At 35.7% G+C, this 13,718-nt stretch overlaps 1 protein-coding gene, 1 long non-coding RNA gene and 1 other non-coding gene across 13 annotated transcripts; 1 reads left to right on the plus strand and 2 right to left on the minus strand.

The window, feature by feature from the left end:
* Positions 1-475: 475 nt before the first annotated feature.
* On the minus strand, positions 476-12,056 carry LOC148726033 (uncharacterized). Of its 11 annotated transcripts, none has more exons than XR_015989897.1 (16): positions 12,038-12,056; positions 11,613-11,716; positions 10,740-10,825; positions 9,668-9,762; positions 9,296-9,398; positions 8,695-8,752; positions 7,851-7,996; positions 7,707-7,761; positions 6,534-6,627; positions 6,157-6,253; positions 5,204-5,264; positions 4,910-5,067; positions 2,059-2,145; positions 1,761-1,828; positions 876-1,202; positions 476-551 (listed from the first exon to the last, which is right to left on the minus strand). XR_015989897.1 is itself a non-coding variant. In XM_088728362.1 (15 exons), the coding sequence occupies exons 7-15, from the start codon at positions 7,908-7,910 to the stop codon at positions 983-985; spliced, it is 900 nt and encodes a 299-aa protein (XP_088584488.1). In that variant the 5' UTR covers positions 7,911-7,996; positions 8,695-8,860; positions 9,296-9,398; positions 9,668-9,762; positions 10,740-10,825; positions 11,613-11,716; positions 12,038-12,056; the 3' UTR covers positions 675-982. The 11 variants fall into 11 exon arrangements, 1 of the variants encoding a protein (XP_088584488.1); XR_015989896.1 differs by having other exon boundaries at positions 8,745-8,860; XR_015989894.1 differs by having other exon boundaries at positions 8,695-8,860.
* LOC148726034 (uncharacterized) lies at positions 2,142-3,585 on the plus strand. The gene is made up of 2 exons (XR_015989904.1): positions 2,142-2,509; positions 3,470-3,585. It is a non-coding gene; the product is annotated as an uncharacterized LOC148726034 (long non-coding RNA).
* Positions 3,955-4,028, minus strand: Trnat-agu (transfer RNA threonine (anticodon AGU)). Its single transcript has one exon. It is a non-coding gene; the product is annotated as a tRNA-Thr (tRNA).
* Positions 12,057-13,718: the final 1,662 nt, after the last annotated feature.

Genomic DNA, 13,718 nt, shown 5'->3' on the forward strand with positions numbered 1-13,718 from the left:
GGGTTTACATCTCTTTACCTTAGTTAAGGAAAAATGCGTCTGCGGGCATGATCTATAAACTAAGGTAAACCTCTTGGTCTTTGCAAGAGGTTTGCCAGCAGATTTTTTTGTTTTTGTTTTGTTTTGTTATGGTACATGAATTGTTTCACAGAAATTCATGTGTCTATGTAAAATGTCTTCATGTGGAAACTGATAATTCCTTGAAATTTTCTACTTACTACCTAATAAGTTCCTCCAGCCTTCTCTTTTGAAACTACTGCATGTTCACCATGCATACTTGGGGATTATATACACAATCTAAACTGTGCATTTTTTTCTATAAGCTTTTCTAAGATGCACCTTGAGGAAACATAACATATAATTTGCTGGTGCATTAATTAAGATAACCCTCTTTGAACAAAATAATAAAATAAAAAGTGTCTTTACTTAGATTTCACCTTGATTAAATTCACTGGACGGTTTACCAGTATCTTACCTTTACAGGTTTGTGTTTTGGTGGCTGATCCTTGTGTGGTGTGACAGCTCCTTCTGAAGACTCCGAATCAGGTGTTCTAGCAAGAAAAAATTAATCATGTCACTTAAAACTTCTCTTAGGACAATAAAAATTTACTTAGAATTGTACCTCACAGGCAAAACTGGGGCTGCATAAAACTTGCCAAGGTTTTCTTGATGCAGAAATTACTACCTACTGATTTATTCTGTTAAAGTGGAGAGACAAATTGTCTCTCCACTTGGTGCCAGGAAAATTTCTTGCTAGGAAGACGAGAGAGTGACAACATCTGCACCAGTGCCAGCTGGTCTACTACTAAGCTAGCTTAGAGCTTGCCATGCGATGTCTAAAAGTCCCAGAGTTTTTCAATACTGTTCCACCTTACCTGAACTGACTAAGTGTAGATTGTAATTTTGATTTTCCATGAGGTATTTCTGGTGTCATCAGAGCACACCTCAAGTCCCTTGTGTCATATTCTTGGAGACAACTTTTCTAGTCGTGCTCATCTAATACAGCCTGAATCAGGAAATACACATTCATTCCTGCCATGGATGACTTTGCTTGGCCACCATCACATATTTTGCAGCTTAGTTGTTCCACCTTTTCTTTCAGAGATTCCACAGTTTTGGCAATACTTTCATTTGTAAAAACCTTTTCTTTGGATTTAATAATGCTTACTTTGAGCATGTTCATGATTCTTAAGACAGCAGTTCTGAAAGATAAGCAGACAACTTATTTTCACAGGGTTTATTCAAACATGCCAATCACTTTGGACAATCTCACCACTCAGTCAACTGTATTTAATATTTTTACTGCAGTACTGTGACAATCCTTTTAACTGGTTAGACTCCTTTGTGCATGCTTTTCTTTCGGAAGTACCCCATCCAATGAAAGGTGCTCAACAAAATAATAGGATTTTTCCCATGATTAGCTTGTAAAAAAACCTTAATCTGACTGGGATGCATTCAAGATTTAGTCAAGGGGCCGGTTCGTTGATTGTCCAAGGGCATGCTCCCCCAGGAGATTTTGAAAATGAGGTCTTCGGTAACATGATTTCCAGCATTTTGAGGGACAATTTAGGGGGTTGGACTGAACCACCCAAACCACCCCTGGGTCCGCCTCAGAATCTAGATGCAACAGTTTTCTAATTTTTATCACTGAGAGTTTGGTGGAAGAACAAAATTGATCTTGGTTTTAAAACCTTCCTTTGCAGAAATGATCATGTTCTTAAATTAAAATAGTGTACAATATGTATCTACAGCTATCTTACTTTGCATCTGCTGTTTCTTCACAGACAGTTTGTAACTTTTGGAAAAAGGTCACAAACTCTCCAAGACCCTGTAAAAAAAAATTGTTGAAAACCACAGATGAAGGAAGTTATTAAACATTAGCCATGAGTATGGGACAGAAAAGTCTACACCAACTGGGCTGCAAAGAACTCTTTGGCTTAGTAAAAATTCTCTCTTGTGTTAAAATGACCTGACACCTACTAACAGCTGAAATATATTTATAAAAATTCTATTTGGTACACTAAAGGGAATAATAAATTTTGATATACTGATATATACCTTAGTTAATGGGAGAAGTGGGTTGTCATCAATTGGTGCATAACTCTTTCCACCCAATCGTATCCTCAGAATAAACGAGACAGCTGTCTGTTGGCATGGGAAGGAAAGAAAAGTAGAGAAAACTGTGTAATATTATCCTCCAACTGCTAAGGATAATGATGAGAAAAAAATTGTTTTTTCACCACTGGATCAGACTATATACATTTTAGAATACAGCTCAATCCTATCTCTCAGTTGTTTATCAAGGAGCCAATCTATTGAGAAGCAAGGCAGGATCAGCCACAGATAGGAGGTATACATTGTCACAGCAACTTCTTGGAATGAGGAAATTGGTTTAGAAAGTATCTAAGAACTCCAGGAATATGGATTGAAAGATTACAGCTTTTGCTTTGTTACCTGTCCTCAATGATGACATAAACTGATGATGATGAATGCAATGATATACATGCATGTAAAAATATCAAAATCATGATTTAAATGCTTGAAAAATAACTGAGCTGCCACCTCTTGTTTCACCCTCCAGACTCTTTCAACACGCCAGAATTGCTTCTCAAACACCAAGGGATAATTTTCCAAATGAATTGAAAATTTTGACCCTTACAATTGCAACACTCTTAGTCTAATAGTGATTGATTCCACTCTTTGAAAACACTTTGCTAATGTATAGCCCACACCCTCTTTAACTTCTGTGTCTATTTAAAAGTGGCTAAGCCAGAAATATTTTATGCATGTGTGGTCTTCACAGCAATTATTTTGATAACTGTCATTTGCTGATAGCAGTTCATAATTGCAGAATTTTCATGATAATATTCACTGTAAAAAAAATTGCAGGGGTTTCATCTAAGTTTTTAGCAAGGGAGCAACTGGTTTTCATAGGCAGGCAAAACTCTTTGGACTTAACTTCTTTATGAGATAAACTTTCTTCTATATGGTCAAATCAGGTGGGCAAAAACTTCCTTAAAACCAGTCAATTTGCTCAGTGCCCAGTCCTTAATGAAACACCTGAAATTGAGTGGTACCTGAAACATAGGCATGTTTTTTTCCCCTGCAACTTTCCTCAATACTGTAAATTGTTTATGAGCCAAGTCCCTGCGAGGGATATGGATGGCCTGAGACAAAGCTAGTTCATCTCTCGAATTCACTAGAAGCCTGAGGTAACTCAATAAACTTTCAGCAATTGATCCTGTTTTCAAAACAACATGTACACGATTAACAAATCAACAGATCACTTGTTAAGTCAAGACCATGCCTAACTTACCCTGCGAGCAGAGCCTTTTTAACCTGTCCTCGAATCGATTAAAAAGAAGAAGAAAAGTAGAAAAGGCTCTGCTCACAGGGTATGCCTAACTTCACACTAGTTCATATTCTTTTTCATTTATTTATTATTTTGATTTATTTTGATTTATTACAGATTCCAACAATTAAGAGGCTCTTCTTTAACAATACTAATCTAATCTAAGTATATATACATATATATGTAGTAACTAATTAAAAGTATAATAACAATAATAAAATTAATCAATGTAACTTATGAGATATTAAAATATACAATACATATCATGTGGATTAAAGACCAATATTTAGCAAACAAATGTTTCTTAGCACTATGGCAAAAAACATTATGTTCTAAAACGTTTCTTGTTGCTATCGGGAGTCTATTGAACAACGTTGCCGATGTGGATAAGGCTGTCCCTCAGAGAAATCAGCACTGAGAAGATGGCTATTTAGCTCAGGACTGAACAATCCAGCTTTCAACCAAACTGTACAAACAATCGCTGAAGGTCGTTTGGGACAGTATGTACTAATTAAGTACAACATATATGTTCGTATGATGCACGATCCTCGCAGTAGATAGCGCTATTTAAGCAATAGCGGAAATCTGACCTGAAAAAAATCAGGCCTGTACGGGATTCGAACCACTTACCTCTGCAATACTAGTGCAGCGCTCTCACCAATTGAGCTAACAAGCCAACTGGGAGCAAGCTGTTAAGTTGATTCGTAATAAACCCGTGAAAGTGATAAATCAGATACAATGAAAATATATGAAGTTCATATATTTTGAACTGCGGTATTAGATATGTATGATTTTCGCTATTGCTTAAATAGCGCTATCTACTGTGAGGATCGTGCATCATTCTTATCTAATACCGCAGTTCAAAATATATGAACTTCATATATTTTCATTGTATCTAACATATATGTTCCTTTACTCCTGTTTTTCTTTTTTTAAAATACTAGATTACCCAGGGGGATGAAGATTTCCCTGATAACGCCAGTTTCTTTGATCATTTAAAACAAATCTCTGTTTTAATCATGGTTAAAAAACACAGAAGCATTTTACTAAGTTTTCTCAGAAAACTTTCCTCATTAGCAGACAATACACAGTGATTAACATAATTTTTACAGTGGCCAAAATTGAGACCATGGCATTCCAACAATTGGTAATTAATTATAGTGATTTCACTTTTTCATGATTTCAATTTTTCATTGAATTATCCACATTTTATATGCTAGAGGTTAAATTATACTCACTTAGTAGTTCATAACTTATATTTTGCCAATGCTGAAAACGACCCCAAACTTACACACCCACTGGCCACTCCCACCCCTGCAGCTTCTGTGGACACCAATGCCACTCCGTGATTGGGCAACATAGCCACAAGAGAAGCTGCAGAGCCTGACAGCGACTCTTTTAATCTCTCTTACCTCTTTTTCCCCACTTATTTTAACCTCAATATCACTCTACTAGACCATTCCCATTGATGCAAAGGACCAAACAAATATGAATTTTCTGAAGCCAGTGAAGGGATTCTCTGAATTTCAGAGCTAGTTTCTCGATGTTTAAAATTACCTGCGTGAACGATTCTTGTGAAAATGAATGAGATAGAGGAGGATTGGGGTTCCTGTGCTCTGGAGATTGTTTTAGTACCAGGTCATCAAGCACATCTACTGGCACATCTTGCTCCAGGAACATATCAACTGTTTTCTCAGATAGTGAGTATTGACCATCTGTGTTCACAGAAGAATTAGAAAGATATGTGAAAAGGAGCAATGTAAAAAAAGTTGCAAGTTTAGACAATAGTTAATACTTGTGCTGTAAAGTTCGTGATATGATGAAACTCAGTTGATTTTAAGGGTGACCTACCTTCTCTCTCTGTGGAGCAGAGCACTGTTCTGTTTCCAACCATCAGCTGAAGAATTTGTTGCTGGAAGAAATGTTTCATGCAATGTTTGAATTAACAAATTAATGAATTAACCATTTCATTCTTGAAGTTTACAGTAACACTTTTAATTAGCTAAATTACATGACTGAAGGACAACTTTAGTCAGTGTCTATACTAACAAAAGTCACCACTACTAATCCTTTACACCTGCATATTCTCCATACTGTTCTCTATACATTTCCTAAGGTGCTTACAAGGAGGATTTTTTTAACAATAAAGATGGTGATCATTTCCTCTATTCTCACGACCTTAACGTGTGATTCAGGGGTGATACTGTAAGGAGAAATTAGATGGTAATCACATGTATGGGTCAAATTAAAGGGTTAGGGATTATTTCATACCGAAAGCATTTCATAAATATGTTTTCTACTATAATTAATGATTATCATTGTTCATTCGTTCATTCATTCATTTTAGTTTGCCATTACCAGTAAAAAAATTAACCGAATACAAAATTTATGATACATCAAAGATAAAATGAACTATTCTAACTAAATTAACTTCAAAATCAAAGGAACTGAAGAGCTAGGTAACAACAAGGAAGCCGATTAGAAGCTGCATGGGGGCTTACTGAGTATAGGCTTCCTTATTTAACTAGAGGATAAACCATACAAATCAAAGGTGCTGAATGAAAATTTAGATTAAGTTAAAAAGAAAAAGAAAGAAAAAAAAAAAAAAGAAAAGGTGTGTATATAGCTTAACAAAGAATATATTTATAAACTAAAAATTCAAAGAAGAATTTTTTAAAGCCTTTGATAAACAAGCTGATGCTTTCAGAGTATTGAATTTCCCGACTTAGCGTGTTGAAAAACTTAAAACCTTGATGTTGACCTTATAATGTTTGTAACCTCTAGACAGCTCTTTAATTTCTCACCTCTAGCTGTGTCTTTGGCTTTCCAGTGACAAAAAACTGTTGCGAAATTTGAAGCATGTCTTTGACATTACTGTCCGTGATTAAACATGTTTTTACTCTGTGAAGGACATCAGCAAAGTCCACAGCATTGCAATGTAACAAAAACGTGTTATAAGGAGTGCATAACCTAGAAATTGAATGTTTTTCTTCATCCATTGACAACTTATAATTCATGACTGCTTTGTGGGCTTCAAGTACATCATGTAATTTCACTGTAAACTCCCCGGCTTCCTTAAAGAAAAAAGATAGAGCCATTATCAATATTTCTGTCAACAAATCACCATCATATCGATCTTTTAAGACTGACCGGATGGTTACAAAAGCTTGGTGCCACTTACACTGACCGCCTCCCAGTTGGCTCAATGGATAGAGCGCTGGACAGTTGTGTGGGAGGTCGAGGGTTCAAGCCACGGCCGGACCAACACTCAAGGTCTTAAAATAATTGAGAAGAATTATGCTTCCCTTCTATAACATCAAGAAGTGGTTAGATATTCTAGTCTTTTCAGATAGGGACAAATAAAATTAATGGAGGTCCCATCTCCTGCAGGAGGGGTAGGAGACGCACGAGATTACTGTGTGATGGATGTCCTTCCCCGGGGTCGGATGGGTGGGTTGGGTTTAGGTGGATGAACCTAGTAGGGGACTACGTGTCCTATTGTTCTTCCACCTGTACAATGTACAAATCTTTTGAAACACAGAATTGTCTTTTATTTTATTTTATCAACTGAGTAAATCGTGTATGAACTCTTCTGAACAAAATCGAAGCCTAAATATCTTAAAAACTTTAACTCTCAAGATCTGAAGGTTAATTCTCCCCTCTTGCTGCTGCATATTTCCTTGTAAATTTTGTGCGTGAAGACCTAAACACCGCAAATATGAAGTGGGCTTAAGCTTACTGCAAATTGGTTAACACCAAACTTCGTTGATTTTATCTTGTAGCTGCTGGTATCTTAACTAATTCTTCACACATTCACAATTTACGACAATTTTTCTCCATCAAAACGCTTACAAAGTACAAACACAATAATTGGGCCAGCACGTGTTGCCCACGATCAAAAAAACTTTCCAAAGAAAGCCAGATCGCAGGTTACGTCAAGGGCACCAAAAATTCATACCATGAGGTTGCTCTAAGGAGCCTTTGATTTTTTCATGTTACATATTATGGTAGTTGTCTAGTACCTCCATCCAGAAGCCTACTTGTTATCATAAAGTAAATATGATGGAGAAATGTAAGACTGAGTTTCATGCTCATTTGAATTAATTCAAAGTCAATTGCAATTGTTCAAACATTAACCATTCCATTTCCAATATCTAGTTTTAGTAATTCTCTTTACTGCCCAGCATACAGTTCTTATTATGTTATTACTGATAATTTAGTTGTGGATCAACTAACATTCCCCTGCTATTCTGCTTGATAGTACTGATATTGTAGGGAAAAATTCTGTCTTAGTTGGTTACTCACCATGGGTATTAAAGATGGAGTGGATTATCAACATTGACATTGAATGTACCTGGTTTCACTTGTTCTGTATGACAAGTCCCAAACAAATCAACAAACAATGGATCCTGAAAAAATCAGATGAATACAAATTTTTTTTAGGAAGATTACAGTTTAAACTACCAGAAAATATTACCAGTTTAATACTAACACTGACCTGGTTTTGCGCAAGACAAGTTAGTCTCCTGTAGTAATTGGATTTGTTGGAGAAAAGCATACAATTATGCCCTGGGAACCCTTGCCAGGTAACAGACCACAAGTTAATTCCAGCTTGAAGACACTTTGACTACAATCAATCATGAACTAACAAAAGCAAAAATTATTACATAAGAACAAACAATTAAGTGTTTAAGCTAAAGGTTTATCTGTTGATATCAAGTTATTATCTAAAACAATTTCTTTTCCATAACACTGCCATTCTGAAGAATATGACACCAATCGGAAAACGAGACCTGTAGTTTAGCTGTAAATTATAATTATAAGTAGCCCTATAGCGATCTCCCTCCAATGGACTTAGCCAGAGGGGAAAAACAGGTCGGAGGGAAAAACCATCTAACAAAAGACATGAGCTGATTTTTTTTGCATTCTGAAGGTGGAAGCATCTGTTAAACTTTGTAAACATGGGAATTTCTTAAGATAAGTGACCTTTATGCATAGCAATTATGCTTACATAATAAGCACCAGATACATTACCAGATTTTCAAAAGATTTCAAAGGCAACAGGGACTCAGTGAATATTTTTTTGGTTATTTTTGCTCATGATTAACTAATTATCAAATTGGACTTGATCTTTTTGCTCTAGTACTAGTCTTATGGTGATGTCATTCCCTTATTATGGAACTTGTTAATCTCCCAGATATCATAGAAAACACTAAGTTAAACATGATTTAGTGCTCAAAGGAGCTGACCTTGCACCAAGGGAAAATGAAGTAATGTTCCTGAAGGAGATAACCAATTTCTTTTGGAAGTAACTGAACAATTACACCAAAACAATTATTTACCTTTCATGAATAATTGTTAAATAAAGAGAGTAAATCCAGAAGTGTTTGACCTGAAAAGCTGCAGGAACATCTGAATTGTTAACAACCTTGAAACTTTTAGCTGAAAACTTGCTAGATTCTACAACTCCCATATCAAGATAGTCAGAGTCAAGACCAACTTCAGGCCCTAAAGAACAGATTGAAATTAAGAAAAATTTGAACATTTTTCAACAGGAACTTCCTTGATTAGAGAGCAAGTGTGGTTCACAATGTCCATGATTGATGTGAGATTACTGTTGACTGAAGAAAGAGTGGAGGGGTACTCAGGTCTATGACACTGGGCTCTCAGAACCTCAACCCCATTATAAACAATTCTGTGGCCAATTAGAGACTCCATTACTTTTAGGCAAATGTAATTTTTGCCATCTCAACTTTTTTCTATGCATGGACTACCTTATAAAGCCTTTCAAGTCACCCTAAAATAAATTGAACACATCCTTATGATAAACATCAAATGATGACATTTCTCTGAATATATAATTTATTTAATCATTTTATACTAGTCTTCTGAGTTTATGAGCTGTTAGAGCCTATGAAAGCACAAACATATCACTACCTTTACCTATTCCAGTGCATTTTATAACTGAACAATTGGTAGCTCCAAGAGCTATAACTTCCAGATAATCCACTGAGTATAAACCAGGATTCTGTGGAGTAAATGATACCTGAAATAAAAGAATACGAACAAAATACATCTTAAATAAAGATCACATACCAGTGAGCAGTTGTCAAAAGAATTAATAAACACAAGTGCAGATACAAGAAGAATATACAGAGAAATATTCAGTTCACAAATATTGCAAACAGAGAACAATCCAATCGAGTCCCTTCAGTTGGTAATACATAGATTCACATGCAACAAATAATTACCTTAAAAAATGAATGGTTGCATTATGATTAAATTAACTTGTGATAGGAAAATGACAATCCTTACTGTTGCTGGGCATCTGCCTGCAATCCTTTGACAGTGAGTTTTGTCTTAATCACCTATTTTTCTTCTTTACTAGAGTTAAAGCTGATGGTGTGAGCCTATAATGTAAGATAATAAGGAATTATTTACAACACAGGGCTTATGACAGTGTAACAATTAATTCTATCAAATATGTAAAACCTGATTGAAGATATAATTTATGAGAATAACTGACGTGTATATAAGGCCAGTATACCATCAAAAATGTTTTGTTTTACTAGAGACCCTGTAACAATTTACAGGGGATCCTAAAAGACAATTAACAATTTAGAAAAAAATTTGCAGTACACTTAAAATGCCCACCCGAGTTTCATCGGGTAGAATGATTCCTTTAGAGGGATCAATGCTAAGACTTTTTAAGTGAGGTCCAGGGTTTTCCATGCAAACCTGATGGGTAAAATAAGGTTTGTTGACATTACAATTACATTATATTACAGTACTGCATCAATCAATTCAAAGCTTCAGCATCTCTGCCCCTTTCCCCCCCCCCCCAACCCCTGACATTTGAACTTTTGATAACTGGTTTCTTCAAATTCCTGAGAAGGGAAAAAAAAAAAAGGGTTCAAATGTGCCCATTTTTTTCTCAAGAAAAAAGCTATAAAACAAGCTATAAAACCTCGTGAAGTATTTACCTTAAATACATTGATATTTAAGGATATAACACTTGTATTCTGCTGGAGAGACTGGACACATCTCTACAAATTTCCCACCCACCCCAGTCATGCAAGGTTCAACCCGCTACCACTTCCGCTTCCATTCAGATGATGGTTATTCTGTAGGGAGGGAGGGGACATTGAAGTTTTGAATTGATCGTCACATATCAGTAATCATTAATATTCTTATGAATAAGGATGTATAAGGATAATTTATTTTATGTCAGGTACACAGGGAGTGGTTGCTGGTTGCCCAGATCTCCTGAGCCAGGGGTTCATTATAAAAGGGACTGACATTACTAGATTCCTCATTCTAGGAAAAATGATAAATTTTAATTGATGGGGAAAGGGAAGGTGGCCTTAGTTGAGAACATTGGACACACCTCAGTGCAATCCTGGAAGCGTTCTTGACCTCAAACAGCCTTGTTGATGCTGTACCTAAACAGGTTGGTTTGAAATGAACAGTTCCCTGTAAAACCCCAAAAATTTACAATCAGATATAACAAATCACCTGGTTTTCCACTTAACATGAACTTTTTACTCTTATTAAAACAACAGAGATACTTAAATTAAGATTGATTTCAAAGCAGTAACTAATGGATTGGTAAATCTTAGTCAAAATATAACAAGGAGCTGTTCATAATTGATAACCATGCCATTATGGATTCAAATCAAAGAGTAATGGTTCAATCGAAAATGTCCTAAGATTACAACCTGATTATTGAGTTTTAGAGATGGAATCTCTGCTGATCCAACAAGGCTTATTTCCCAAACAAAGTTGTAAAGTACTCAGTACAAAGTTTCATATATCACATGTTACAAAATAAATGTCACTTGCTAGACAAAAATTGCATTTGATTGTATGTATTGCTGTGTCATAAGCCATGTATTTTTGTTTGCAAAAGCCTGCAAATTCAAAATAAGCAGTGTGGTATGATTGCCACACACTAAACTACTGACTAACCTCACTTGCTATAAAGCCACACCAAGAATTATTGGCCCGCTGTTATTTTTGTACACACTTTGCTGGGCTCGGCTGTACTGTCACAACCTCAGGTGAATCTTTCCCAGTACAGCCCTTATGCTTGATTGGTAAGAAGTTATTATTATTTTAATTTAATTTTTGCTAAGGTTCCCACTTCCATTGGTTTCTTACAGACTGCTATAACTTATTTCTCCTCTAGTTTCAACCATACTTGTTCCAGACCCAAGGTAGAAAAATAAAGATAAAATCTTACAATTTGTTTTGTAACTACCTTAACAGATTGTCATCAAATGCAAAATGGATCGGATTCTGCCCATTGCTGGTCAACAGCAGTGTTCTGTAGGACATGCCATCCACAGTAGTGGCTGGAAAGACCTAAACATTCCAAAAAAGGAACAAGTTACTAATCATATGCTTTGGCAACTAACAGAATACAATCATACTGGCACCACCTAGTAATACATTATGGTGGACTAAAACTGTTTCTATCCATTAGTTTAGGAACAGCATTATTCTAACAAGGGTAGTGTAGTGAAGCATTTGTCCCATTTACACAAGCAAAATGTTTTCTTAAAATTAGGTTGACCTGAATAATCAGTTTGAGAATCTTCAATGGGGAAAACATCAAACCATGCTTGAAAAAACAGCTTTAACGTGTGTTTTAGCTTTGGTGTGAATGGCTAAATTATCACTTACCAGCTGTTGTACATCCCATTGACTTCTGGGGATAAAATGATTCAGTCCGCATTGCAAATGTGAGTCCTAAAAATAAAATCCAATCAATTTTTTTCGGTGAAACAAGGAACTTGGATTCATTGATGTTTCATCAATGAAAATTCTAGATGTAACATCAAAACACTTAAGCTAATAACAGAATATGGAAACAAAAACAGAACTAAAGCCCTGTATCGTTGAATCTAACCATAAACAGAGTTCAGTTCAAATTACTTATTAAAGTTGATTTCAGCACAAACCTGTAGCACTGAGCGAAAGACACCAGGGAGGACATTTCAACCAGTCGATAATCTCTCATACTCTGTTCCAAAATACAAATAATATTATAATAACTATTGGTGCGACTCAATATCAAGGGCATACTTCACCTGATAGGCAGAGAATTAAACGTCAAAAAACATCTTAATGACACTATCAGAACTCTCAAGTTAATTGCCTGACAAAGAATAAGATTTTTTACCACAATTCCTAGCCTCTGATTGTGACACCATGGGTGTCCCCTTCTCGACAGAAGAGGAAGGAGGGGGGTGTGTATTTAAGGGAATAATCCCCTGGAAAATTGCAATAAAAAGTAATAGCAAGGACATGCATTTCTTCATTCTGAGTGATAACTTCCATTGCTGAAGTGTGAAGTGTTTGAAGCAAGTACAAAGGAAACAAGGAGTAAATTCTATTTATCAAATGAAAATCAGTTATATGGGTACTGAACTAGAACTGCAGTTTGCTATCTCAAAATCAACAATTTGAATCAGAAACCTTGATTTCATGACAAATAAATAAATGGTTGTTATGAGCTTGGAAAAAATTTAGGCTTCTTAACAGGTACACCAGCACAGGAAATAAATCCCTCACCTTATAAAATGTATAACACTCCAGGTCAGCACTAAAAACCTGATTAGCAGCATTCTATTAAAAAAAAAATTAGAATTACAAATTGAACTGTAAACAGAATCAGACAGTAAAGGCAAAAATGAACCAAGTCCAAGTGAATGAAAGAAGCATAGACAGTGTTTACTGACAGTATCAAATAACTTACTGGTCTAAATGTCACTCGGAATGATGCAGTCTTTAGAGGGAGGATGTCTGCTTCATCTGGGGAAACACAAATATTCCTTGTTGTGTCTATCAGACAAAAAGGAGCAAAACATAACACAAGAAGAAATCACAATGTAACATTTATTTGCAATTTAAATCATAGGTCTCAAACTAGAGATGGGCAAACAACAATTGTTAATGACCTAAAAAGTACAAGTTTTCACCTTTCATCCACATGCACGTGACTTTTCCCTTTGTATGATTTGTGATGTTTACTGTCTGTATAAAGTAAACACAGAAAACAGAATAAACAATTGAGCTCTGATTCACAGTGAACTAAACCAAAGGAATTAAACCCTTTTTTGAAACCATTTACCTTCTGCTCCACAGCCTTAGGATCCAGCATCTGCCCAAAGTCTGCCTGGAGAACATCCAAACCGACACGAGGGACAATTGTGGTCTGCAAATCATGAATTCAAAATAGTGATCACATTAGAATCAAACTTCATGCATTAAATTTAAATGAAGGAAAAACAGGGACCTTAACAAACAAACTAGTAACTTACAGTTTCTCCAACTGAGGCATGACAAAGAACTCTTCCATTGG

The sequence above is a fragment of the Stylophora pistillata genome, chromosome 7 (genome assembly GCF_964205215.1).
Source record: "Stylophora pistillata chromosome 7, jaStyPist1.2, whole genome shotgun sequence".
Classification (NCBI taxonomy): domain Eukaryota; kingdom Metazoa; phylum Cnidaria; class Anthozoa; order Scleractinia; family Pocilloporidae; genus Stylophora; species Stylophora pistillata.

Excerpts from the sequence above, each read along its gene's own strand:
- LOC148726033 (XM_088728362.1), bottom strand. The coding sequence starts at position 7,910 with ATGCTTTTCTCCAACAAATCCAATTACTACAGGAGACTAACTTGTCTT. Across the intron at positions 5,265-6,156 it reads AGCCAAAGACACAGCTAGAG|CAACAAATTCTTCAGCTGAT; the intron begins GTGAGAAATTAA and ends CATTTCTTCCAG. Across the intron at positions 1,829-2,058 it reads CACTTCTCCCATTAACTAAG|GGTCTTGGAGAGTTTGTGAC; the intron begins GTATATATCAGT and ends TTTTTTTTACAG.